The sequence below is a fragment of the Chionomys nivalis genome, chromosome 3 (assembly GCF_950005125.1).
Source record: "Chionomys nivalis chromosome 3, mChiNiv1.1, whole genome shotgun sequence".
Taxonomy (NCBI): domain Eukaryota; kingdom Metazoa; phylum Chordata; class Mammalia; order Rodentia; family Cricetidae; genus Chionomys; species Chionomys nivalis.
In genome coordinates this window covers 98,076,405-98,103,140 of record NC_080088.1, presented here as the reverse complement: position 1 = coordinate 98,103,140, position 26,736 = coordinate 98,076,405, and the positions used below count along the sequence as shown (strand labels likewise).

The 26,736-nt window shown below is 46.5% G+C and overlaps 4 protein-coding genes across 4 annotated transcripts; 1 reads left to right on the top strand and 3 right to left on the bottom strand.

Annotated features, from left to right (window-relative positions):
* The first annotated feature begins 6,685 nt into the window (after nt 1-6,685).
* LOC130871399 (zona pellucida sperm-binding protein 3-like) lies at nt 6,686-9,565 on the top strand. Its single transcript, XM_057764735.1, has 3 exons — nt 6,686-7,023; nt 9,200-9,319; nt 9,560-9,565. Exons 1-3 carry the CDS (start codon nt 6,709-6,711, stop codon nt 9,563-9,565), a joined length of 441 nt encoding a protein of 146 aa, XP_057620718.1. The 5' UTR covers nt 6,686-6,708.
* Nucleotides 9,566-9,573: 8 nt separating this feature from the next.
* On the bottom strand, nt 9,574-11,516 carry LOC130871721 (WD repeat-containing protein 70-like). The gene is given in 2 exon segments (XM_057765284.1): nt 9,574-11,342; nt 11,345-11,516. Coding segments are annotated over 2 exon segments (1,941 nt in total).
* Nucleotides 11,517-12,832: 1,316 nt separating this feature from the next.
* On the bottom strand, nt 12,833-14,443 carry LOC130871722 (SNW domain-containing protein 1-like). Its single transcript, XM_057765286.1, has one exon. The coding sequence runs from the start codon at nt 14,441-14,443 to the stop codon at nt 12,833-12,835; it is 1,611 nt and encodes a 536-aa protein (XP_057621269.1).
* A 9,553-nt stretch (nt 14,444-23,996) lies between these two features.
* On the bottom strand, nt 23,997-25,744 carry LOC130871724 (SNW domain-containing protein 1-like). The gene has a single exon (XM_057765288.1). It carries the CDS (start codon nt 25,742-25,744, stop codon nt 24,134-24,136), a length of 1,611 nt encoding a protein of 536 aa, XP_057621271.1. The 3' UTR covers nt 23,997-24,133.
* Nucleotides 25,745-26,736: the final 992 nt, after the last annotated feature.

The window sequence follows — 26,736 nt, the reverse complement described above, 5'->3', positions numbered from 1 at the left end:
CTTCTTCCCAGCGCAAGCCACACTGTCGCGGGGCGGGTCTTGCCCAGGATAGAGGAACACTAAGGAAGAAGAGCTTACTGCTCAGGCAGGCGTTCTGGCCGAATGTAGAGCAAAATTCTTACTTTTCCCCTTCCCAAATCAGAGGTTCACGGTCAACTTCCACCTTTCCCTCCCCCTCCCACCTCAGGGCTCCACTTCTGGACCCCCCTGAGCACTGGGCTAGTTCCTCCTCTGATCAGTTTTTTCTTCCAAATCTCTCTCAGGTAAAAAAGCACCTAGCTTCCTTTTCTACTAATCGTTCTGCTTCCTCAGTCGGGACCAGATATTAGAAAAGAGTTTAAAAAAAAAAAAAGTTGAGGATGGTCACTAAATTCTTATAAGGGAATTAGTGAAAATGGCGTTTAAAGTTTTTAATGCCCAAAAAAATCAGCTGAGTCTTCCCGAGAGACAAAGATACAATTAACAGGCCCAGGACAGGCTTTAAAACTACTGGGACACCCAGCCTCGAAAACAAAAAAAAAATCTCAGACAAAAATTGGGGTGTAAGCTGAAGGTCTGAAAAGCAAACAGCCACTGGCTCTTGCCTTTACTTCAGTCTGAAATGGCGATCCTTCCTCCAAGATTCTCAGAATTAGACTGTCTCTGAGAGCAGTCTCCTCCCCTTTTATAATCTTCTCTAAGACTGGGATTAAAGGCGTGCACCACCCGGTTTCTATGGCAGCTAGTGTAACTACTGGGATTAAAGGTGTGTGTTACCAGCTGGGCATTTGGGTGGCACGAGCCTTTAATCCCAGCACTCGGGAGTCAGAGGCAGGCAGATCTCTGTGAGTTCATAGGCCAGCTTGGTCTACAAGAGCTAGTTCCAGAACAGGCACCAAAGTTACAGAGAAACCTTGACCAAAAAAAAAAAAGAGGGGGGGGGGGCGGTGTTACCATTGCCTGACCAGTGAGGCTGTTTTACTCTCTGATCTTCAAGCATGTTTTCTTTCTTAAAATAGAAGTGAAATGCCGCTATCATTGTTAATATTTGTTTTGAGGCAATCTCTCTATGTCCCTTTAGCTGACCCCAGACTTGCAGTGATCCCCCTGCCTCCTTCTCTGGAGTGCTGGGGTGATAGGCCTGTGCTATAGTTATGCAGGACCTTTTGCTTTGTTTTGTTTTTCAGACAGGATTTCACTCTCTATACTTGGCTAGCCTGGCATTTGCTTTGTAATCAAGGTCTGACTGCCTTCAGGTGTGGGCCTCCAGATTGCTGGTATTAAAGGCATGTGCCATCACTGCCCGGTCAGACTGACTTCTGTAGGGTATGGAAAATCTAGCACTGGCTCCAGGGATCTGATTGCCATGGGGTAAGGGTGAAAAGGAACTGCTTGCTCTGTTCTTCAGGTCAGCAGACAGAAAGCTACCTGTCCAAAGCCCCAGGAGGGGTGGATCATGCCTCTCAACTCAACACTTGGAGGTAAAGACAGGATTAGGAGTTCCAGGTTATCCTTAGGTTTATAGAAAGCTGGAGCTCTTTCTAGGATATGAATGACTATTAAAGACAAACCAAGTGTAACCCGCCCAGCCGGTCCAGTTATTCCAGGGTATGAAGGGGCACTATCTGAAATATTATTGACGAGAGAGGGGAAAGAAGACCAAGCAAACCAAACAGGATTCTCTTCTCAATTTTTCAAGGTCTCCGTTTATTGAAGCAAGCTTTTTGTCTTATATACTCCTTAGTGAGCAACTTGGGCAGGGGGAACTGGAGAAGGGGGAAGGGAAGGAGGGACTCAGCAGCTAAGCAGAGTAGTTGCAAGGTCAGTGGCTATAACACCTGCTGCTAGTGATCAGCAAGGAATAATGGGGGCAATCTGTGGTGGTTTCCAGACCTTGAGTCTCTAAGATTAGCACACACTGTTTTAGTTAACTTTAAGTTTTCTGTCTCAAGGATTTTACTTCAAGGCCCTGTGAGAAAGGAGAAGCCTGAAATGGCTCCTGAAAACCAGGGGGCTGGAGAGATGGCTCAGAGGTTAAGAGCACTGACTGTTCTTCCAGGGGTTCTGTGTTCAATTGACGGCTCACAACCATCTGTAAAAAAATCATGTGCCCTCTTATGACCTGTATACACAATTAATAAATATCTTTAAAAAAATAAAGCAGTGTTGTGGTTGTGGCTCACACCTTTTAATTCCAGCACTTGAAAGGCAAAGAAAGGGATATCTGAGTTTGAGGCCAGCACGGGATACAGAGTGAGTTCCAAGATAGCCAGGGCTCCCTGGGAGATCCTGCTTTCTTTCATTTTTTTCATTACTTGTTTATATTTATTTTATGTACATTGGTGTTTTGCCTACATATACGTCTGTTTAAGAGTATTGAAGCCCCTGGAACTGGAGCGACAGGAAGGTGTGAGCTGCCATTGGGTGCTGGGATTTGAACCCGGGTCCTCTGGAAGAGCAGCCAGTGCTCTTCACCACTAAGCCATGTCTCCAGCCCTGAGACCCTGTTTTCATAACCAACCCCAAAAATGTCTCAGCAATTAAGAGCGCTTGTTGCTCTTGTAGAAGACTAGGGGCTCAGTTCTCAGGACCCACCTTTTCTCAACCATCTATAACTCCAGTTGCAGGGGATCTAATAAGTCCGTCTGACCCCCATGGGTAGCAGGAATGCACACACATGCACATACTTAAATGTGGAATCAAAACACTGATACACAAATCTACAGGGGCTAGAGAAATAGTTAGGAGCACATCCAGAGGATCTGGTTTCAGATCCAGAACCCACACCAGGTGGCTCACAGTATATAGTAGCTGGGATCCACTTGAACCTCAGTTCCAGTTCTGATGTCCTCTTTTGGCCTCCATAGACACCTGTGCACATGTGCCATACGCTCAGATACACACACATGAAAGAAAACAAACCTTTAAAGCCAGTAAGGACAAAGCAAAAAAAATATGCTCCAATTAGGTTGTCAAAATAACTTTAGTTCTGGGTGGTCACCAAGGTGTGAGAATAGCTGCGTGTTCGGGTAGACAAGGGGAGCATCTCTGGGCCTTCCTGACCTTGTTCTAGGGACTAAATCAGTACATCAGGAACTGAGTCAACATCTGTGGGTTGTCTTTGCCTCAGTTCCCAGAATGGAGTTATGTTTGAAGATTATTCAGGAGGACACAGGAGGATAAGCAGTCCAGCATATGGGGGAGGGGAGGGAGCAACTGTCCAGTTTCCAAGAGAGACTGAGTGTGAAGTTTTAGAAAAATGTCATAGGCCTGAGGGGGCTTACAAATTTATTTAGAGTCTTTCACTCAGAAGCAGAGGCACGTGGATCTTTGTGAGGTCAGGGCCAACCTGGTCTATAGAGTGGGTTCCAGGATAACCAAGGCTACACAGAAACCCTTTCTCAAAAAAAAAAAAAATAAGAGATTTATTTATGAGTATGTATATGCATGTGTTAGTATTTGCCACGTGCAAATGAGTGTTTGAGGAAGTCAGGAGAGGATTCTACAAATCCCCTGTAGCTGGAGTTATAGGTGGTTTAGGAGCCAACCAGTATGGGTGCTGGGAATTGAACTGGGGTCCTCTGGAAGGGCAGTAAGCACACCTAATAACTGAGTTTTCTCTGCAGCGTTTCGCTCACCTTTCTGTGGGTTCTGGGGACTGAACTCAGATCCTTAGACTTTGAGGCAGACACTTTGAGGCAGACACTCTGAGCTGTGGAGTCCGACTCACGGCTCCCTCTGTTTATTTTGTGAGATTGGCTCTTGCTGTGTCATCAAGGCTGGCTTCAATCCCACAAGCCTCCTCCCTCAGTCTCCTACATCCTGGGATTTCAGGCTGCTTCACCCCAGCCTCACACAGCTCCAGCTTTTTGTCTGCTGACCTGTAAGGGAGGATCGCCACAGTTCAGGGAGGAATGGGGACGTGAGCACAAAGCACAGACTGACTCTGCTCTTCCATCTCAAACACTGCTCCTGTTTCCAACACAACCAGCAAACACAGCCAAAGCTAACAAACTTGCCATGGCCAGGGACCCAAGGTTAGGCCCCTCCGTAATCCTAGGAACCCGCAGCCCTTTATTAATTGCTGCCAGGACTCAGGTGTGGTAATCACCTGACTCTAATCAAGATCCAGTCCCTCCTCCCACCCAGGGCTGACCGCAGCATCTGTCAGTTTCAGTACTTCAATACGTTAGCTAACCATGTCCAACATGTGAGCCTGACGCCCCCAGGATTGTGCCTGGCCAACTTCAGTGTCCTTCTAGGCTCCTCTCCAGGGACCTGGGTTTCAGTCACAGGCCCACCTGACTGATCCATCTTGGTTCTCCCAGCAGGCTCTGCCTCAATAATTCCTTGTCTGCCTCCCAGAAAATGAAGCGGATTGAGCATAGTCCCTCTGATGGCCTCAGCTGAAGAATTTGTCCTTTGATGTTTGTACCAAGATCTACTAAAACCACAGCCAGTGCAAGGTCCTGGGTTTGACTCCCCGTGTCACAAAAATAAAACATGAAATCAATGCTGGGTAGGGCAGTAGCATGCCCATAATCCTCGCACTCAGAAGGTTGAGGCAGGAGGATTCTGCTGTTTGTTTGAGACAGGATCTCACCATGTAACTCTAGCTGTCTTGGAATTGGCCTCAAACTTGCAGAAATCCACCTGCCTCTGCCTCCCTACTGCCGTGATTAAAGCTATATGCGCTCACAGTCAGCAGTGGATTTTGATTCTGAGGCAAGCCTGGGCTACATTCCTATCACAGCCGCCCAATAATTTATATAAATATATCCACTGAGAAAAACATAAATGCTGAAGCCCAAAGAGTGACAAAAATCTGGAGGCTCAGACAGGAAAATTTGCCCAGACTAGGTGACATGTAATACCTCAGCTGTAAAAAGCAAACTATATCAGGTAGTGTGCTCAATCTGTCTAAAGTAAAAGAAAATGATAAAATAGAAGAATTGAGGCTGGAAAAATGGTGGAAGCCTAGGGCAAAGGCACTTGCTGTCGAGCCAGACGACATGAAGCAGGAGAGAACCGACTCACGAAAGTTGTTCTCCGACCTCCACATGCAAACTGTGGCACATGTGTCCACCCCCTCCATCCACACGAAATAAATAAATGTTTTTAAAACACAGTTAAAAGAAAACTAGGTGTGGTGGCTCACACTTGTAATCCTGGCACTAGGAAATTTAAACCAGGGGAATCGTCGTGTGTTTAAGACCAGCCTGGGCTACAGAGCAAGACCTTGCCTGAAAAAGCAAACATCAGTATTTACCTGGACAGGAAACCCAATGACCAGGAACGTGGTTTTCTCGGGAGGAGTGTCTGCCATTACACTACAGATGTCCTGACCTCAGAAATGTCCTCAGATTTGAGACTGCAGAATTGATGGTTGTGGGGGATTTTGCATTTCCCGCATTAAAAATAAAATCAAGTGAGTAATGGTGGTGCACACCTTTAACCCCAGAATTCGAGAGGCAGACACAGGAGGATCTCTTAGTTCAAGACTAGTCTGATCTATGAAGAGAGTTCCAGGACATCAAGGGCTATATGGAGAAACCCTATCTGGAAAAGAGAAAACCAAAACAACAGCAACAACAATAATAAATAAAATTAAAATTATGATAAATAAAATATACAAATGAATGATCTTAAACTGCTTTTGACTTGTAGGAGTTGATCGCAATTGAGGCGTTCGCCCTTAGAGACGAGCTGTTGACTAAGTCCCAGGCACATACATTTTCTCTTGATGCCTAATTAATGCCTTTATAGTCTTCATTTGGCAAGAATCCCCCAGCTGTTTCTAAGAAAACCCCTGCAGCTTTCAATCAAAGCAACACTCCAGGGTCCTGCCCCCCCCTCAACGCCCCTTCCCCAGCCCAGACTTGATTGCCTCAAGCCCTGAGCACCAAGCGGTGGGAATAGGGAGAAGGTGAAAAATTATGGCTGACCAGACTTTAATGTGTGTACAAAACCCGGCCTCATGGCTCAGGCCTTTCACCACAGCTACTTGGGAGATTGAGGCTGGAGGACTGTAAAGTTCAGGCCTGCCAGGTCACAGGGTGAGGCCAGTGCCTGCAACTTTACTAAGATTGTCTCAAAGAAGTGAAAAGAAGGCTGAGGTTAAAGCCTAAGTTAGAGCACTTGCCTAGACTCCCCCAGAGGGGCCTGGGGGTCCATCTCTGTGGGAGAGCATTCGCTTATTTGCATCGCTTTTAGGAAACTTTGTGTCCAGTTCCACAGAAAAAAGAATTAAAACACGAATAGGAGCCTGATGTGGTGGCAAAAGCAGCATTGGGATGCAGAGGCAGGCAGATGTCTGAGTTCAAGGCCAGTCTGGTCTGTGGAGCGAACTCCAGGACAGCCACAGCTGCTACACTGTGAAACCCTGTCTCAGAAAAAACAAACACACAAACCAATAAACCCAAAACCTCAAAACAAATCCCACCACAAATAAAATAAAATAGCAACAACACAAAACCCAAACCAACCCAATAAACAAAAGCCTTGACTAGGAATCACGTGGGGGTATCTTCAAACTACAACCAGAGCCTAATTCTTGGTCCAGGTGAGGTTTGAGGGTTGCTTGAAGTTTGTTGAGTTGCTTGCTGATGGGCTCCACCCGAGACTGAGGGCCATCGAGAGAATTCAGGTGGGAGGGTGGGCCTCCAGGGATATAAGATGCCTGGGTAGTCTGCCGCTTACTCTGCACCCAGCCTTAATTCAGGCAGCACCATGGGGCCTAGCTACCGCTATCCTCTCTTCCTCTGCCTCGTGCTGTGCGGGGGCACGGAGCTGTGCTGTGCCCTGCCTCAGTGGCTCTTGCCCGGTGGAACTGTGAACCCAGTGACGCCTCCATCATCCGTGGAGGTGGAGTGTCTGGAAGCTGAGCTCGTGGTGACCGTCAATAGAGACCTTTTTGGCACCGGGAAACTCGTAGAGCCTGGGCACCTCACCCTTGGCTCAGAAAGCTGTCAGCCTCTGGTTTCCGTGGATACCGATGTGGTCAGGTTCAAGGCCCAGTTGCACGAATGCAGCAGCAGGGTGCAGGTGAGGCTGGGCGTCCCTAGCTCAGTGAGGGGAATGGACGCTGGGAGGTGGTCTGGTGATGTCGCTTCTGAGGGATGGCATGGTGTCCTTACACTAAACAGGGAGTGGTCTCTATGGAGGATGGGGGCGTTGCGGTGGGCGCTGCTGGAAGCTGGCGGATGGGGGTGGGGGTTAAGGGGGAATCGAAGTAGCTATGTTCTTGGGACCAGCCTACTCACTGGACCCTGGGTTCCTCAGAAGGTCTGTGGTCCCTCCCCACGAAGAGAATGCAAGGGTGACAGGGTAGGAGTTGGAAAGGAACACAGAGTAGCGTAGGCATCTGCTAGAGGCATTAAAAATCCCTGCCAAAACTTGGGGTCCCAGTTAACACATGTCCAAAATTCCAGCACTTGGGAAGTAGAGAAAGGGGAATTGGGAGTTTATGGACAGCCTTGGCTACATGATTGACTCTGTACAAAATAAAACAGAACTCTGAATTAGGCAGATGCAGTTGTAATCCCTGTAGCTGGAAGACTGGGGCAGGAGGATATCAAGTTCAAGGTCAGCCGGGGCAACATAGAGCATGCCTCAAAAGTTAAAGACCTGGACTCAATCACTGAGAAAAATCAACATTCCGTGCTGGGGATTGAACCCAGCACATTCAAGGCAAGCAACTCCATTACAGAGCTAATACCTCCACTCTGCTTCCTGGCCCCGGAATTTGGGGCACTTGAGAGAGGGTCTTGTAGCTCTAATCCTGGCCTTTGCTTTCCCGGGGGCTGGGTTTACAGGGCACCCACCATGCCGGGCAACTTTGAATTAGATATACAGGGCAGAGGATGTTATGACGACCTTGACTCGCAGAAAGATCCTAAGCATTTCAGCTGGCTGCAGACATAGCTCAGTTATCATAAGGCACTGAGTTCGAGCCCCAGCACCACACACACACACAAAAAAAAAAACTGTGTGCCTGTGATCCAGCAATCGGGAAGCAGAGGCAGAAGAATTAAAAATCCAGGGTCATCCTGAACTATGTAGCAAGTTTAAGGATAGCCTGAGCCACACGAAAGCCTGCTTTAAAAAAAGTTTAACTTCGGCAGGGCGATAGGACCCAGTGGATGAGGCTGAACCTGGAGATAGGCGCAGGCCGACCTTGGAAAGCCACGCCCACCAGTACCCAGGTTGGTTCCTCACCTGATCTCAATTGCTTGCTTCCCCAGCTTCCTGCTAGCTGTATCTAATTCTGCCTTCATGACATAGGGTCTAAGAACGTGCCAAAGGGTATGTGACGGGTGGAGGAGCAATTCCACACAGCAACGGGAAAGACATCATCCATGCTGGGAGAATTTTCCAGCGGTGCAGCTTCTCTGGAGTCACCCATGTTTAGTACATTAGCCCCCCAAAGTTCACAGGTGTCCTACGTAAGCTTTGGTGGAATCTAACTTGGTTTGTAATTCAAGTAATCCTGTCTTTTGAAAGGCTGAGGCAGGAGGATCAAGAGTGTGAGGCCAACTTGGGTTCATCTATCAAAACTAGGAACAGCTGTTCAACTTTCTCTCTTTGGTTTTTTTTTTTGAGACAGGATTTCTCTGTAGCTTGGGGCCTGTCTTGGAACTAGATCTATTGCCCAACTGGCCTCGAACTCAGAGATCCACCTGCCTCTGCCTCCCAAGTGCTGGGATTAATGGCTTGAGCCACCACCTTTACAATTTTTTTCATTTAATTTTTATGTGTGGGTGTTTTGCTTGTATGTACATCATAAAGGGTGGTTGCAGCCCCTGGAACTGGGGTTATGGACAGTTGTGACCTGCCATGTGAGTGCTGGGAATTGAACCCAAATGCTCCTAATTAGGGACTGAGCTCTTCTCTCCAGCCCAGCTCTCTTCTTTACTGGCCAGCAGAGGGCAGGTCGAACTGAGCTTTGTCTGTGTGCCTTCCTAGGCTGGATTCCTTAATATCCCATAGGACAAGGACCAAGCAAGCATTCCCAGGGTGTGTGGTTTGGATCTGGTTAACATTACAATTTTGCAGTCGGGCGGTGGCAGCACACACCTTTAACCCCAGCACTCTGGAGGCAGAAGCAGGCAGCAGATATCTTGAGTTTGAGGCCAGCCTGGCCTACAGAGCGAGCTCCACGACAGCCAGGGCTACACAGAAATACTGTCTTGAAAAACAAAACCTTACAACTTTGTCTCAGGTGACAGAAGATGCCCTGGTCTACAAAACCATCCTGATGAACGATCCCCGCCCTGTGGGCGGCCTGTCCACCCTGAGAACTAACCAAGCGGAGGTGCCCCTTGAATGCTGCTACCTCCAGGTCAGTGTGGGATGGGTTGCTCCCTCCCTGGGTTGGATGAAGCCGCCTGCATGTAGGGCAAAAATTGTTGTTCTGATGAGGAAATGCGTTGCTGCTGGGGTTATTGTAAAGGTTACCTGCTGAGATTCTACTGCAAGGTGTGCACTAAAGGACTGATTGGATATCTTTTTTTAAATGTTTTTATTTGATAAGCACTGGGGTGGGGAACACTGCCACCTGACTCGGGTTCTGCGCACACAGCTCTGAAATGACAGTCAAATCTTAGGTTTCTTCAACTCTGGTTCATGCTTCCAGTCTTCATCATCGGATTCCACTTGTGCAAACACGGTTTTGGGCTGAGTTTTGGAATACGCCGGCGAAACCCAATGTGGGTTCTCTTCTGCCGCTTTGGCGTGACGCAGAATGGCTTCCCGGGGATTCCTGTCATCGGTCTTGTCCAAGGCAATGTTTTTCACAATGTAGGATGACAGGGTGCCCCCGTGGGCTCCAACTCGGCCACCACGACCTGGGCCTGCTACAGGAGGTTCTGGCTTGTGTGACTTCAGGGGGTCCAGCCTGTCCCTCTCCAGCTGTTTCCTCGTACTTCGTTGTTGGGGCTCACGGAACATGGGCAAGGCATGAGGGGTAATGATGTAGCCCTGGGTTAGGCTCTCAGCTTGTTTTGCCTTCTGTTGGGTTTTAACCACACATAATTTTGCTCCCCTCTGACTTTTGTCGGGGTCGTAATACACTTTGGCCAATCCGTTTCCAGTTCCAGCCATGATCTGGTTCAGCTTTGGATGCCAGAGGCAGCGGACAACGCTGGCATCTGTGACGTCGGTCTCGTACACCCTTTGGAGCATCCGGCGCTCGAAGAAGACAAGCTTGCCGTTGCCACGTCCCCGTTGAACAGAGGTCCCGGTGACTATGAGTTTGTCATCAGGGCTGAAACAGCAGTCCGTCATTGGGAACAAGGTGGGGAGGCCTGAGGCTGAAAATAACAGCTTATTAAATTGCCTGACATCCCATAATTTTAATGTATCGTCACCTCCGCGGGAGGCAAGGACATTACCATCGTAGGAGAAAACCACACAAGAAGTATCTGTGCCAGGGTCATGAGCCTGTTTATAGTGGAATTTGGGGTGAACTGTTAGGTTTCGATCCCAGATCTGTATGCTTCCATTCTGGCAGGCGGTTGCCACCAGGTTTCCATCTCTACTGTACGTACAGGTAGTGGGAATGACCTTTTTACCCTGCATCGTTCGAGGCTTAAAAACACTCTTTTGCTTCTTTGGATTTTCGACTTCCCAGAGTCTTACAGTCGCATCGTTTGAGCAGGTCATAAACTCTCCTCTTATTCTGGGATGCCATGAGCCAGTATGAAGCATCGCCGTGTGGCCCTTGGTGTTGGCCATGTCGACAATATACTGGTCTCCTTTTATACATTCCATGACTTCAAGACCATCTCTGTCAATCACCTTGGCCTGTGAGCTTCCTGATATGACAAGAATCATGTCTCCTGTGTTGCTGTATTGTAATGCCTTGATCTGATGGCACTCACAAGGCTGAAGGGATCGAAATGCTTTGAGAGAAGCATCCATTCCAGCAAAATCCCAAAATTTAACACCGTAGTCATATCCTCCAGTGACCAAACAGGCCCCCGAGGGATCCAAAGCCAAAGCAGAAACAGTTTTAGTGCCCTGCTTCAGTGTTATCTGGTGTGAGTCAGGAATCCGCAGGACAGGGTTTTCCTCTTCTCCATCCTCTGAGTCATCATCATCATCTTCTTCTTCTTCTCCTTCACCAAGAGGCAGAGGTAAAGGACCAAGGATATCTTCATCCCCAGTACAAACTGGTCCTCCTACCGTTTTAGGGGGTAGAGGAGGGCCAAAGAACTCGTCATCAGATGAATCAGAACTGTCTTCACCGTCTCTGCTGCTCGTGTCCCTGGACGATGGCTTTGAGCTGTATGGTGCCGGTTCGACATCTTCAACTAGTTTTTTTAAATGTTTTTCTCTGTTCATTTCTGCCTCTTTTTTTCTTCCAGTGTTTTCCGGCTTCTTTCCACAGCTGTCCTTCGAGTTTGCTCAAGCATGGCCTCCAAGTCAAATGTGCGAGCTTTCTTCCCGAAGGCTGTGAAGCCCATGGTGATGGCCAGCTGAGTGTGGGGTCCCGCCGCGTCTGTGCCTGTCACTTCGATGGGTCCCGAGTGCTCCATGGCTGACCGATCTCACAGCCTCTCCAGAATCACCAATGGAAGCAGTGTGCCACTCCTGGCAAGACTGACCTGATTGCCTTTGTCTAGGAGGAGAGACGAAATTGAGACAAGATTCCAAGAAGCCCAAACTCAAAAACATCCAACACCTCCACTCCCTAAATAGTGGGATATGGTGTGTGCTAGGAGACCTGACTTGGTTTAGTGACCTGGAATTCTGTAGCCTAGTTGGCCTTGAACTCAATGGTCTGTTTCAGCCTCACAAGTGCTGGGAGGCAGCATGCAAGGCTTGATTGACTGTCTCTCTCTCTCTGTGTATTTCTCCCGAAGTAGTGTGGGCAGTGATCTACATGGGCCCTACAGCAGCCATGGGTATAATATAGCCCACCACAAACACATGAACTAATTTAAAACCATGCGTGGAGGGATACATTTTCAATCTTGTCTGTGCTATAGTGTTTGGGGGGACCCATTCGTACTTATTTTTGATGTTTTCAGATTTCCATTGAAGTCATCAGCTCACGCTGGGAATTCGAATCAGGTTGCGGTCAATCCTGCAGTTTTGGGCTTTGCTGAGGCAGAGATCTGTGTGTACCAGGACGCTGATCATTCAATCTCTGCAGTCCCATTGGACCTAAGAGCCATCTTGATGGACCCACTAAGGTGGGCTTAGGTCATATAGGTGGGCATAGACTCTAAAATGGGCACTTACAGTTCAAAGCCAGGTCTGTTGTTGCCCCTATAAGCCTTTTACAAAAATCTTTTAAATTGAGTCTGCCTGATACAGTTGAACAAAACTTACATATATATGTTTTGTTTTGTTTTTGTTCATGTTTTTTGGCCTCTGTGCTCTCACCCCGTCCTTTTCAGCTAGTTTCTCACAGCAACAAGCTACCAGAGTCCCTGTCCTCAAGCCTACACTTCCAACCCCTCCAGGAGAGCAACATTCTTTTGTTTTTCTTCCAGTATGTGGACATTATCCAACTCACCGTTTTGGGGTAATTTTATTCAGAAAGTTCTCACACAAAATATTAAAATGTCACATACAAGAAGTGGTCTTAATTCTCGTGGAGCAGGCAGTATTTCCTATAAGTGCCGCACGAGGGGAGAAGCACAACATACCCCATTCTTTAAAAGAAAAATACTAATCCAAAGTAGAATATCCTACCTTCCGGCCTCCCATCTCCTGGAATAAAAAGTAGTGCTGGGCTCTCCCGCCCAGATTTGGTTTTTATCCTGATGGTTTACAAAGGGTTTCCCAATGATCTGCATCATCAGGGTCTGAACAGAGTCCACTGGCTTTCAGGAGAGGATCCTATCTACTCCTTCCTCTGCTTCTTGCCTTCGTGCTCATGCTCCTTAGGGCGACTGCTCTCAGAAGGTCTTTTAGAACCGCCATGCTGTTTGGCTTCTTCCAAAAATTTGTCCAAACCAAAAGGATCTTCCTCAAACTGAACTGGTCCCTCTCGGTTTCTCTGTCTCCGGTCTGAACCAGAAAGCTCCTTATCAGGAACAAATCTGTTTGTCTTTATCCTGGTTTCTAGGTCATCACCATACATATCATTGTCCAGATTTTTACTAGGCCTGTAGATGCTTTGAGCCATATCTTTACCACCTCTCCAGGCCTGATCATAAACATTATAAATTTCATCTTCTCCACCTGCAAATCCACTGTCCATACCCTTGGTTTGGTTGAAGAGCCTCTGGTCATACTGAACTTCCTTGGAAGTTCGAGGATTGGGCACACCAAGAGCAATGACTTCACTGATATCTCGATTTTCATTTCTCTGTCGTTTTGACCCCTTATCAGGGGCTGCCCTGGAAAGGTTCCGGTCATGCTGTCTCTCTTTTCGCCTGTCATGACGGATTTCATCCCTTTCGCGTGCTTCTCCATCCTCTTTTTCCACGTGGGTTTTGATCCCAGCTCTCCTCTCTCTGGCTTTCTGGGCCATTTCTCTAAGTTTCTCTTCATGCTTCTCCTTTGCTTTCTGAGCCATCTTTCTCTCCACTTGGGCCCGCATTTCCACAGCTTCACGGGCCTTCCGATCCGCAATGTATAGAGCTTCAGCCAGTTTGGCAAAATTTTCGTTTATGTGCACGGTCTGAAGTCCTCTTCCATCAGCAGCCAGCCGCTTATCCAGAGGAATTGTATAACCCTTTGCGTTCTTCCAGTTGGAAATACACGGGGGGATCTTCCACTCTTGCTGTTCCTTTACAGTCATCTTCCGACTAGGAGAACGCATCACAGGTACAGGAGGAGACGGTGGTCCCCGAGGAATTTTCTTATTAATCTTGAATCTTGGTGGCTCCATTGGATCTCTCTGCATTTCTACCATCCGAATAACTCTCTGTTTAGCTCCAGAGTTGAATGCTACACCTTGTTGAGATGGTGTATAGCGGATATACTGAGCAGGAGCCAACTTGTCAGCTGCACGAACTGGCATGGCTGCAGCAACCTTCTGCGATACGGACTTCTCCAGGGCTACTCTTGTCTTCTCTGTTATCTCCTTAATAGCTTCTTCATCAGGCCTTTGCAGGTCTGGGTCATCTGCATTGATAAGCTCCTTTGGAACCAGGTCAGTGTATTTGCTGTAAATGATCTTGTCTTTGGACTGTCCCTGTCGAGCGATTGCATCGTATTTGATTTTCCCTTCAGGATCCACCTGTATGGCCAGTGCATTCGACATTTTTTTCTTTCGCCCCATATCCAGGGGATACTGGGCCACATGGATTTCTGGGAGAGCACCTCCATCTCCAAAATCCTCTAACAAGCGCGGAATCCAGCCTTTCCGGTCCCCGTATGGGGGAGGCTCCCTTCGTGAAGAGACCAAAGAGGTCTGCCGCGATCTCTGAGATCTTGCTCTTTCTTCAGCTTCAAGGTGGTCCTGAGATAGCTGAGTGGGCACAGGTAAAAAGCGGGTGAGCGCCATCTTCTTCCCAGCGCAAGCCACACTGTCGCGGGGCGGGTCTTGCCCAGGATAGAGGAACACTAAGGAAGAAGAGCTTACTGCTCAGGCAGGCGTTCTGGCCGAATGTAGAGCAAAATTATTACTTTTCCCTTCCCAAATCAGAGGTTCACGGTCAACTTCCACCTTTCCCTCCCCCTCCCACCTCAGGGCTCCACTTCTGGACCCCCCTGAGCACTGGGCTAGTTCCTCCTCTGATCAGTTTTTTCTTCCAAATCTCTCTCAGGTAAAAAAGCACCTAGCTTCCTTTTCTACTAATCGTTCTGCTTCCTCAGTCGGGACCAAATATTAGAAAAGAGTTTAAAAAAAAAGGAAAGAGGTTGAGGATGGTCCCTAAAGTCTTATAAGGGAATTAGTGAAAATGGCGTTTAAAGTTTTTAATGACCGAAAAAATCAGCTAAGTCTTCCCGAGAGACAAAGCTACAACAATTTACAGGCCCAGGACAGGCTTTAAAACTACAGGGACACCCAGTCTAGGAAAAAAAACTCAGTCAGAATTGGGGGTTTAAGCTGAAGGTCTGAAAAGCGAACAGCCACTGGCTCTTGCCTTAACTTCAGTCTGAAATGGCGATCCTTCCTCCAAGAATCTCTGAATTAGACTGTCTCTGAGAGCTGTCTCCTCCCCTTTTATAATCTTCTCTAAGAATGGGATTAAAGGCGTGCACCACCCGGTTTCTATGGCAACTAGTGTAACTACTGGGATTAAAGGTGTGTGTTACCAGCTGGGCATTTGGGTAGCACGAGCCTTTAATCCCAGCACTCGGGAGTCAGAGGCAGGCAGATCTCTGTGAGTTCATAGGCCAGCTTGGTCTACAAGAGCTAGTTCCAGAACAGGAACCAAAGTTACAGAGAAACCTTGACCAAAAAAAAAAGAGGGGGGGGCGGTGTTACCATTTCCTGACCAGTGAGGCTGTTTTACTCTCTGATCTTCAAGCAAGTTTTCTTTATTAAAATAGAAGTGAAATGCCGCTATCATTGTTAATATTTGTTTTGAGGCAATCTCTCTCTGTCCCTTTAGCTGACCCCAGACTTGCAGTGATCCCCCGCCTCCTTCTCTGGAGTGCTGGGGTGATAGGCCTGTGCTATAGTTATGCAGGACCTTTTGCTTTGTTTTGTTTTTCAGACAGGATTTCACTCTCTATACTTGGCTAGCCTGGCATTTGCTTTGTAATCAATGTCTGACTGCCTTCAGGTGTGGACCTCCAGATTGCTGGGATTAAAGGCATGTGCCATCACTGCCCAGTCAGACTGACTTCTGTAGGGTATGGAAAATCTAGCACTGGCTCCGGGGATCTGATTGCCATGGGGTAAGGGTGGAAAGGGAACTGCTTGCTCTGTTCTTAGGTCAGCCGACAGAAAGCTACCTGTCCAAAGCCCCAGGAGGGGTGGCTCAGGCATGTCAAATCAACATCTGGAGGTAGAGACAAGAGGATTAGGAGTTCCAGGTTATCCTTAGGTTTATAGAAAGCTGGAGCTCTTTCTAGGATATGAATGACTATTAATGACAACCAAGTGTAACCCGCCCAGCCGGTCCAGTTATTCCAGGGTATGAAGGGGCACTATCTGAAAAATCATGGGCGAGAGAGGGGAAAGAAGACCAAGCAAACCAAACAGGATTCTCTTCTCAATTTGTCAAGGTCTCCGTTTATTGAAGCAAGCTTTTTGTCTTATATACTCCTCAGTGAGCAACTTGGGCAGGGGGAACTAGGGAAGGAGGAAGTGAAGGAGGGACTCAGCAGCTAAGCAGAGTAGTTGCAAGGTCAGTGGCTAGAACACCTGCTGCTAGTGATCAGCAAGGAATAATGGGGGCAATCTGTGGTGGTTTCCAGACCTTGAGTCTCTAAGATTAGCACACACTGTTTTAGTTAACTTTAAGTTTTCTGTCTCAAGGATTTTACTTCAAGGCCCTGTGATAAAGGAGAAGCCTGAAATGGCTCCTGACAACCAGGGGGCTGGAGAGATGGCTCAGAGGTTAAGCGCACTGACTATTCTTCCAGGGGTTCTGTGTTCAATTGACGGCTCACAACCATCTGTAAAAAAATCATGTGCCCTCTTATGGCCTGTATACATAATTAATAAATATCTTTAAAAAATAAAATAAAGCAGTGTTGTGGTTGTGTTCACACCTTTAATTCCAGCACTTGAAAGGCAAAGAAACGGATATCTGAGTTTGAGGCCAGCATGGGATACAGAGTGAGTTCCAAGATAGCCAGGGCTCCCTGGGAGATCCTGCTTCTTTCTTTTTTTCATAACTTATTTATATTTATTTTATGTACATTGGTGTTTTGCCTACATATACGTCTGTTTAAGGGTTTTGAAGCCCCTGGAACTGGAGCGACAGGAAGGTGTGAGCTGCCATTGGGTGCTGGGATTTGAACCCGGGTCCTCTGGAAGAGCAGCCAGTGCTCTTTACCACTAAGCCATCTCTCCAGCCCTGAGACCCTGTTTTCATAACCAACCCCAAAAATGTCTCAGCAATTAAGAGCGCTTATTGCTCTTTTAGAAGACGAGGGGCTCATTCTCAGGACCCACCTTTTCTCAACCATCTATAACTCCAGTTGCAGGGGATCTGATAAGTCCTTCTGACCCCTATGGGTAGCAGGAATGCACACACATGCACATACTTAAATGTGGAATCAAAACACTGATACACAAATCTACGGGGGCTAGAGAAATAGTTAGGAGCACATCCAGAGGATCTGGTTTCAGATCCAGAACCCACATCAGGTTGCTCACAGTATATAGTAGCTGGGATCCACTTGAACCTTCAGTTCCAGTTCTGATGTCCTCTTTTGGCCTCCATAGACACCTGTGCACATGTGCCATACGCTCAGATACACACACATGAATGAAAACAAACCTTTAAAGCCAGTAAGGACAAAGCAGAAAACATATGTTCCAATTAGGTTGTCAAAATAACTTTAGTTCTGGGTGGTCACCAAGGTGTGTGGAGTAGCATTTTGGGAATGTAGAGTTGTGGGTTCTGAGAGGAGATCCCTTTGGTATTTGATGGCCTCAGAAGGGGTGGCTGGGATTTCCTTTTGTCTCAGGAATCGGGAAGAACTGTCTCGGCATCTCTTGAGTTTTTTACAATCCCTAGTCAGTTTTCACTCTTTCATCTCCAGGGAGAAGAGCTGTTTCCTCCACTCTAGCATACTGACTACCCACCTAGCCCAGTCTTTACTTTTTTGAGACTGGGGTTGAATCCAGTGGCTTGCATGCGCTAAACAAGTGCTCTACCGCTGAGCTACATTCCTAGTCTCACGTATAAAATGCTATCCTTTCCTGTTTTGTTTGAGATAGAAACTTAGCCCAGCTGGCCTTGATCTTGCACAACTGAGGACAACCTTGAGTTTCAGATCCTTTTGTTTTTATCTCCCTCTTCAAGGATTCCAGGCACGCACCACCAGGACAAGCAGCATCTCTGCTTTTCTAGCTACCTGAAATGTCAATCAGCTTTAATGGGTCAAATGAATGTTTGCTTGCTGGCTGCAGTTATTAGGCATAGACCTAGAGGAAGATGCTCCAATATAGCAGCTGGTGGAGGGTCACACTAAAGGGAGGAGCTCAAATGGGTGGCTTGTGCTTTAGTTAAGTAGCAGAAGGCTTCCCTGATGTCTTAGGGTTTCCATTGCTGTGAAGAGACACCATGAGGGTGACTCTCATAAAGTTCTTCATGGGGGATGTTATAGACAGGAGCTCTACCAGTGAGTGGCAACCTTAGGCCATGCCAACAAAAAATTAACTCCAGTCTCAAGGGATTCAATGCTTCTTCATACCTCCAGTTAGTTCTGAGCCTCCATGTGGGTGCTGGGAATAGAAACTGGGTATGTGGGCAGAAGCGTATGGCTCAGAGGTTAAGGGTACACTGATGGAGGAAGGTCATTGGTTAAAAAATAAACTGCTTGGCTTTAATAGGTTAGAACATAGGTGTGTGGAGTAAACAGAACAGAATGCTGGGAGAAAGAGGAAGTGAGCTCAGATGCCATTTTCTCTCCTCTCTGAGGCAGACACGATGCAGCCAGCCACCAGGTCAGACATGCTGAATCTTTCCCGGTAAGACTGGTGCTACACAGATTATTCGAGATGGGTTGATCGGGATATGAGAATTAGCGAGTAAGGGCTAGAGCTAATGGGCCAAGCAGTGTTTAAAAGAATACAGTTTGTGTGTTGTTATTTCGGGTAAAGCTAGCCAGGCAGCCATGAGCTGGGCTGTGGGAAGAGGCCCACAGCTCCCACTACAGAATGGCGCCCACGTGGATAACTGCATCCACAGAAAGCCTAAAAAGCTTGGACAAGAATAGAGTAAAGCATGTTTTCTTGGTAGCAGCAATTTCCTGGGTCTGCTCTGCTTGCTAGAGGCAAGCAAGCGCTCTCATCTAAGAGAGGCTTCCTGACTCAGCTTTAGCTGCAAAACCCTGCAGCTCATTAAGAGGTCCTGCCAAGAAACACTTAAAAGGTATTGATAAAAGCTGACTGCATGCTTGTTTGTTTTCAGCCGTAGCAGGAAAAAAGTTGTGCTGTTTTATTTAAAATGCTGGCTTTCTGGTCTGTCCTGCCAGGGCAAACTCTGACTCTTTCAGGCAGTCAGTCCGAATGAGTGTGATCTGTGAGCAGAATGCTGCAACTTGCTTGCTGGCAGGGACCTTGAAACGCCATAGACTTGTGGCAATAAACATGGCTACAGCTGGTACCTCCGCCATGAGGCTGGAAAGCTAAGGAATGGGCTGGATTTAGCTGGCAAAGCCACGGCTTTAGTCCTACCCACATTGCTCAGTAATTTAAAGGCTCGTGTGGTCAGAAAAAGAGAGATAGATACAGTAAAGGGGGATTCAAAAGCAAAGAAAATTTCTAAATGATTTACAGTGTGTTAAAAATATATGCAGGCTAAAAAAATTAAAGTTCTTAAGTAAAAAAGGAAGAAAGGAAGTAGTTGGGTGTGGTAGTACACACCTTTAATCCCAACACTTGGGAGGCAGAGGGAGATTTACCTCTGTGACTTCAAGGTGTGGTAGCACACGACTTTAATCTCACTGCCTGGAAGGCAGAGACAGAAGGATCTCTGAGAGTTCAAGGACAGTCTGGTCTACAGAGTTATTCCAGGACAAATATATACAGAGAATATAGAACAAAAGTAAAAATAAACAAAATAGAGTTAAAAAAAAGCTGCACAAAGATGGAAAATACACAGAGAATCTTGATACTGTATGCTATTATGCTCTCTTTGAATTGTTTGAATGCTGAGAAAGGAGCAACAGATGCTAAAAGATATTTGTTTATTAATGCTGCTGAACTAATCCAACTTAGATATTTTCAAAATACCTTGACTTCAGAATTTGGATCTAATTATATGATACTTTGGAAAAGAGTTTCTTCTTTTGTTTTCACAGAGATGAGACTCTTTGGATTGCTTCTATCACAATATGGTAGGACCATGCCCTCCTGAAAGGTTGCTGTGAACACCTTCAGAAAATTACTTCACTCAACTGCCAACTGAGATGAACCTAGCAGACAGGTTATCCCATAAAAGACCTGAATAACAGTGCCCCCATTCAGCAGGAAACAGTTTGGAGAGAAATAACTGTGCCCATATTCCCAAATACTGTTTATAAATGTTCTTTTACATTTAAAGGGGGATATGATGTAGGTATGAATAATTTGCATTGATATAGATTTTGCTTTAGTGATTTAAATTTAAGGTCAATTTTGTTATATGTATATGTATTTCTGATATTGATTAAGGTATTGTGATTGTGTAGTTCATTTAAAAATGTAATGTATATAGGTTTTAATAGATAATCATAATAGCCAAGTTTGTAGTCATGTTAGTTAAGATTTTCTGGATGTACATAGATGTATCTTACATAGGCATTCTTCATATCTTTCAAAGATTGTAGAATATGGCATTTTAAATGTTTTAGTAACTTAGGACTTTTCATAACAATGAGACACTCTGCTCCTGGCAGCACCAATCTACTTCAAGAAGAAGATGGGCATCGAAAAGGATCCTTATGGAGTTTGATAGCTATTTGGGCAAGAAACTGCTCTTGCCTGGACTATTGTATAAACTGGACACAGAACCCACAGAGAAAGGACTACTGAACTTGACTAAAGGTGAGATGATCGTTCGGGGTTCCTGATTCATGAAAGAGTCTGCGAGACATTCTGCAGGATACAGCAGATAGTGACTGAACTGCCTTTGAAATTTCCTGCTTCATGGAAATGTCTGCTGTAAACTATGGGCCTGTAGGCCGAAGAAGGATGCCCCAACGGTACAGAGGAATTTGGGTGACTGTCCAGGAAGCGAGATGTCTGTGTCATTTCTAGAGTTTTAGAAGTCGCTTATTTCTTGTTTACTTAGGTAGTATTATATCCTTCTGGAGTTTTTGGTGGAATTGAAGATTAGATAGATAGTTATAGTTATAGTTTTCCTTTGTTATGATAAAAGATAAAATAGATATAAATATTGTAACTGTAATTCTTGATAACTGTTTTGTTATATGTAATTTTGCTATGTTAAAGTTAAAGCCTTCCTTTTTTTTTTTGTTTAAAGAGAAAAAGGGGAAATGATGGAGGCAGGTCACTGGTTAAAAAATAAACTGCTTGGCCCTCATAGGTTAAAACATAGGTGGGTGGAGTAAACAGAACAGAATGATGGGAGGAAGAGGAAGTGAACTCAGACACCATGCTCCGCTCTCCCGGGCAGACTCAATAGCTCTCCTTTCTGAGGCAGACACGATATAGCCAGCCGACATGCTGAATCTTTCCCGGTAAGACTGGTGCTACACAGATTATTCGAGATGGGTTGATCGGGGTATGAGAATTAGCCAGTAAGGGCTAGAGCTAATGGGCCAAGCAGTGTTTAAAAGAATACAGTTTTGTGTTGTTGTTTCGGGTAAAGCTAGCCAGGCAGCCATGAGCTGGGCTGTGGGAAGAGGCCCACAGCTCCCACTCAGCACACTGCTCTTCCATAGGTCCTGAGATCTAGTTCAGTTCCTGGCAACCACATGATATCTCATGACCATCTGGATGGATTACAGATATTTGTCGGCTGCCATGTGGGTGCTGGGAACTGAACCCAGGTCCTCTGTAAGACTATCAAATGTTCTAATTACTGAGTCATCTCTCCTGTCTTTTATTCATTTTTAAAGATTTATTTATGTGGTGGTGGCACATGCCTTGAATCCCAGCACTCAGTGTTGGACTAGAAGTCCAAACATCAGAGAGGAGTTGCTCCTCCAGACAACACTCACATAACCACAGCTGATGCAAAAGCAAGAGGATTTTTATTCTGTCATGACAGGGCATTTCAGGTTCGTGATATGAAGGGCCTCCGATAGCTGTTACAGACCATCTTTTAAAGCAAAAAGCCACAGACACAAGGTGGGGGACCTGTAGGTTGTTTTCCAACTTATTCGATTGGCTTATTAAAAGGGTTACTAGCAGGTCATAAACTCTCCTCTTATTCTGGGATGCATTGAGCCAGTATGAAGCATCGCCGTGTGGCCCTTGGTGTTGGCCATGTCGACAATATACTGGTCTCCTTTTATACATTCCATGACTTCAAGACCATCTCTGTCAATCACCTTGGCCTGTGAGCTTCCTGATATGACAAGAATCATGTCTCCTGTGTTGCTGTATTGTAATGCCTTGATCTGATGGCACTCACAAGGCTGAAGGCATCGAAATGCTTTGAGAGAAGCATCCATTACAGCAAAATCCCAAAATTTAACACTGTAGTCATATCCTCCAGTGACCAAACGGGCCCCCGAGGGATCCAAAGCCAAAGCAGAAACAGTTTTAGTGCCATGCTTCCGTGTTATCTCGTGTGAGTCAGGAATCCGCAGGACAGGGTTTTCCTCTTCTCCTCCATCCTCTGAGTCATCATCATCATCATCTTCTACTTCACCAAGAGGCAGAGGTAAAGGACCAAGGATATCTTCATCCCCAGTACAAACTGGTCCTCCTACCGTTTTAGGGGGTAGAGGAGGGCCAAAGAACTCGTCATCAGATGAATCAGAACTGTCTTCACCGTCTCTGCTGCTCGTCTCTGCTGCTCGTGTCCCTGGACGATGGCTTTGAGCTGTATGGTGCCGGTTCGACATCTTCAACTAGTTTTTTTAAATGCTTTTCTCTGTTCACTTCTGCCTCTTTTTCTCTTGCTTCCAGTGTTTTCCGGCTTCTTTCCACAGCTGTCCTTCGAGTTTGCTCAAACATGGCCTCCAAGTAAAATGTGCGAGCTTTCTTCCCGAAGGCTGTGAAGCCCATGGTGATGGTCAGCTGAGTGTGGGTTCCCGCCTCGTCTGTGCCTGTCACTTCGATGGGTCCCGAGTGCTCCATGACTGACCGATCTCACAGCCTCTCCAGAATCACCAATGGAAGCAGTGTGCCACTCCTGGCAAGACTGACCTGATTGCCTTTGTCTAGGAGGAGAGACGAAATTGAGACAAGATTCCAAGAAGCCCAAACTCAAAAACATCCAACACCTCCACTCCCTAAATAGTGGGATATGGTGTGTGCTAGGAGACCTGACTTGGTTTAGTGACCTGGAATTCTGTAGCCTAGTGCCTTGAACTCAACGGTCTGTTTCAGCCTCACAAGTGCTGGGAGGCAGCATGCAAGGCTTGATTGACTGTCTCTCTCTCTCTGTGTGTATTTCTCCTGAAGTAGTGTGGGCAGTGATCTACATGGGCCCTACAGCAGCCATGGGTATAATATAGCCCACCACAAACACATGAACTAATTTAAAACCATGCGTGGAGGGATACATTTTCAATCTTGTCTGTGCTATAGTGTTTGGGGGGACCCATTCGTACTTATTTTTGATGTTTTCAGATTTCCATTGAAGTCATCAGCTCACGCTGGGTATTCGAATCAGGTTGCGGTCAATCCTGCAGTTTTGGGCTTTGCTGAGGCAGAGATCTGTGTGTACCAGGACGCTGATCATTCAATCTCTGCAGCCCCATTGTACCTAAGAGCCATCTTGATGGACCCACTAAGGTGGGCTTAGGTCATATAGGTGGGCATAGACTCTAAAATGGGCACTTACAGTTCAAAGCCAGGTCTGTTGTTGCCCCTATAAGCCTTTTACAAAAATCTTTTAAATTGAGTCTGCCTGATACAGTTGAACAAAACTTACATATATGTTTTGTTTTGTTTTTGTCCATGTTTTTTGGCCTCTGCGCTCTCACCCCGTCCTTTTCAGCTAGTTTCTCACAGCAACAAGCTACCAGAGTCCCTGTCCTCAAGCCTACACTTCCAACCCCTCCAGGAGACCAACATTCTTTTGTTTTTCTTCCAGTATGTGGACATTATCCAACTCACCGTTTTGGGGTAATTTTATTCAGAAAGTTCTCACACAAAATATTAAAATGTCACATACAAGAAGTGGTCTTAATTCTCGTGGAGCAGGCAGTATTTCCTATAAGTGCCGCACGAGGGGAGAAGCACAACATACCCCATTCTTTAAAAGAAAAATACTAATCCAAAGTAGAATATCCTACCTTCCGGCCTCCCATCTCCTGGAATAAAAAGTAGTGCTGGGCTCTCCCGCCCAGATTTGGTTTTTATCCTGATGGTTTACAAAGGGTTTCCCAATGATCTGCATCATCAGGGTCTGAACAGAGTCCACTGGCTTTCAGGAGAGGATCCTATCTACTCCTTCCTCCGCTTCTTGCCTTCGTGCTCATGCTCCTTAGGGCGACTGCTCTCAGAAGGTCTTTTAGAACCGCCATGCTGTTTGGCTTCTTCCAAAAATTTGTCCAAACCAAAAGGATCTTCCTCAAACTGAACTGGTCCCTCTCGGTTTCTCTGTCTCCGGTCTGAACCAGAAAGCTCCTTATCAGGAACAAATCTGTTTGTCTTTATCCTGGTTTCTAGGTCATCACCATACATATCCTTGTCCAGATTTTTACTAGGCCTGTAGATGCTTTGAGCCATATCTTTACCACCTCTCCAGGCCTGATCATAAACATTATAAATTTCATCTTCTCCACCTGCAAATCCACTGTCCATACCCTTGGTTTGGTTGAAGAGCCTCTGGTCATACTGAACTTCATTGGAAGTTCGAGGATTGGGCACACCAAGAGCAATGACTTCACTGATATCTCGATTTTCATTTCTCTGTCGTTTTGACCTCTTATCAGGGGCTGCCCTGGAAAGGTTCCGGTCATGCTGTCTCTCTTTTCGCCTGTCATGACGGATTTCATCCCTTTCGCGTGCTTCTCCATCCTCTTTTTCCACGTGGGTTTTGATCCCAGCTCTCCTCTCTCTGGCTTTCTGGGCCATTTCTCTAAGTTTCTCTTCATGCTTCTCCTTTGCTTTCTGAGCCATCTTTCTCTCCACTTGGGCCCGCATTTCCACAGCTTCACGAGCCTTCCGATCAGCAATGTATAGAGCTTCAGCCAGTTTGGCAAAATTTTCGTTTATGTGCACGGTCTGAAGTCCTCTTCCATCAGCAGCCAGCCGCTTATCCAGAGGAATTGTATAACCCTTTGCGTTCTTCCAGTTGGAAATACACGGGGGGATCTTCCACTCTTGCTGTTCCTTTACAGTCATCTTCCGACTAGGAGAACGCATCACAGGTACAGGAGGAGACGGTGGTCCCCGAGGAATTTTCTTATTAATCTTGAATCTTGGTGGCTCCATTGGATCTCTCTGCATTTCTACCATCCGAATAACTCTCTGTTTAGCTCCAGAGTTGAATGCTACACCTTGTTGAGATGGTGTATAGCGGATATACTGAGCAGGAGCCAACTTGTCAGCTGCACGAACTGGCATGGCTGCAGCAACCTTCTGCGATACGGACTTCTCCAGGGCTACTCTTGTCTTCTCTGTTATCTCCTTAATAGCTTCTTCATCAGGCCTTTGCAGGTCTGGGTCATCTGCATTGATAAGCTCCTTTGGAACCAGGTCAGTGTATTTGCTGTAAATGATCTTGTCTTTGGACTGTCCCTGTCGAGCGATTGCATCGTATTTGATTTTCCCTTCAGGATCCACCTGTATGGCCAGTGCATTCGACATTTTTTTCTTTCGCCCCATATCCAGGGGATACTGGGCCACATGGATTTCTGGGAGAGCACCTCCATCTCCAAAATCCTCTAACAAGCGCGGAATCCAGCCTTTCCGGTCCCCGTATGGGGGAGGCTCCCTTCGTGAAGAGACCAAAGAGGTCTGCCGCGATCTCTGAGATCTTGCTCTTTCTTCAGCTTCAAGGTGGTCCTGAGATAGCTGAGTGGGCACAGGTAAAAAGCGGGTGAGCGCCATCTTCTTCCCAGCGCAAGCCACACTGTCGCGGGGCGGGTCTTGCCCGGGAACGAGGAACACTAAGGAAGAAGAGCTTACTGCTAGGCAGGCGTTCTGGCCGAATGTAGAGCAAAATTCTTACTTTTCCCCTTCCCAAATCAGAGGTTCACGGTCAACTTCCACCTTTCCCTCCCCCTCCCACCTCAGGGCTCCACTTCTGGACCCCCCTGAGCACTGGGCTAGTTCCTCCTCTGATCAGTTTTTTCTTCCAAATCTCTCTCAGGTAAAAAAGCACCTAGCTTCCTTTTCTACTAATCGTTCTGCTTCCTCAGTCGGGACCAGATATTAGAAAAGAGTTTAAAAAAAAAAGAAAAAGGTTGAGGATGGTCCCCAAAGTCTTATAAGGGAATTAGTGAAAATGGCGTTTAAAGTTTTTAATGACCGAAAAAATCAGCTAAGTCTTCCCGAGAGACAAAGCTACAACAATTTACAGGCCCAGGACAGGCTTTAAAACTACAGGGACACCCAGTCTAGGAAAAAAAACTCAGTCAGAAATGGGGGTTTAAGCTGAAGGTCTGAAAAGCAAAACAGTCAGCCACGGGCTCTTCCCTTTACCTCAGTCTGAAATGGCATTCCTGCCTCCAAGAATCTCAGAATTAGACGGTCTCTGAGAGCTGTCTCCTCCCCTTTTATAATCTTCTCTAAGACTGGGATTAAAGGCATGCACCACCCGGTTTCTATGGCAGCTAGTGTAACTACTGGGATTAAAGGTGTGTGTTACCAGCTGGGCATTTGGGTGGCACGAGCCTTTAATCCCAGCACTCGGGAGTCAGAGGCAGGCAGATCTCTGTGAGTTCATAGGCCAGCTTGGTCTACAAGAGCTAGTTCCGGAACAGGCACCAAAGTTACAGAGAAACCTTGACAAAAAAAAAAAAAAAAAAAAAAAAGGTGTGGCCGGGCGGTGGTGGCGCACGCCTTTAATCCCAGCACTCGAGAGGCAGAGGCAGGCGGAT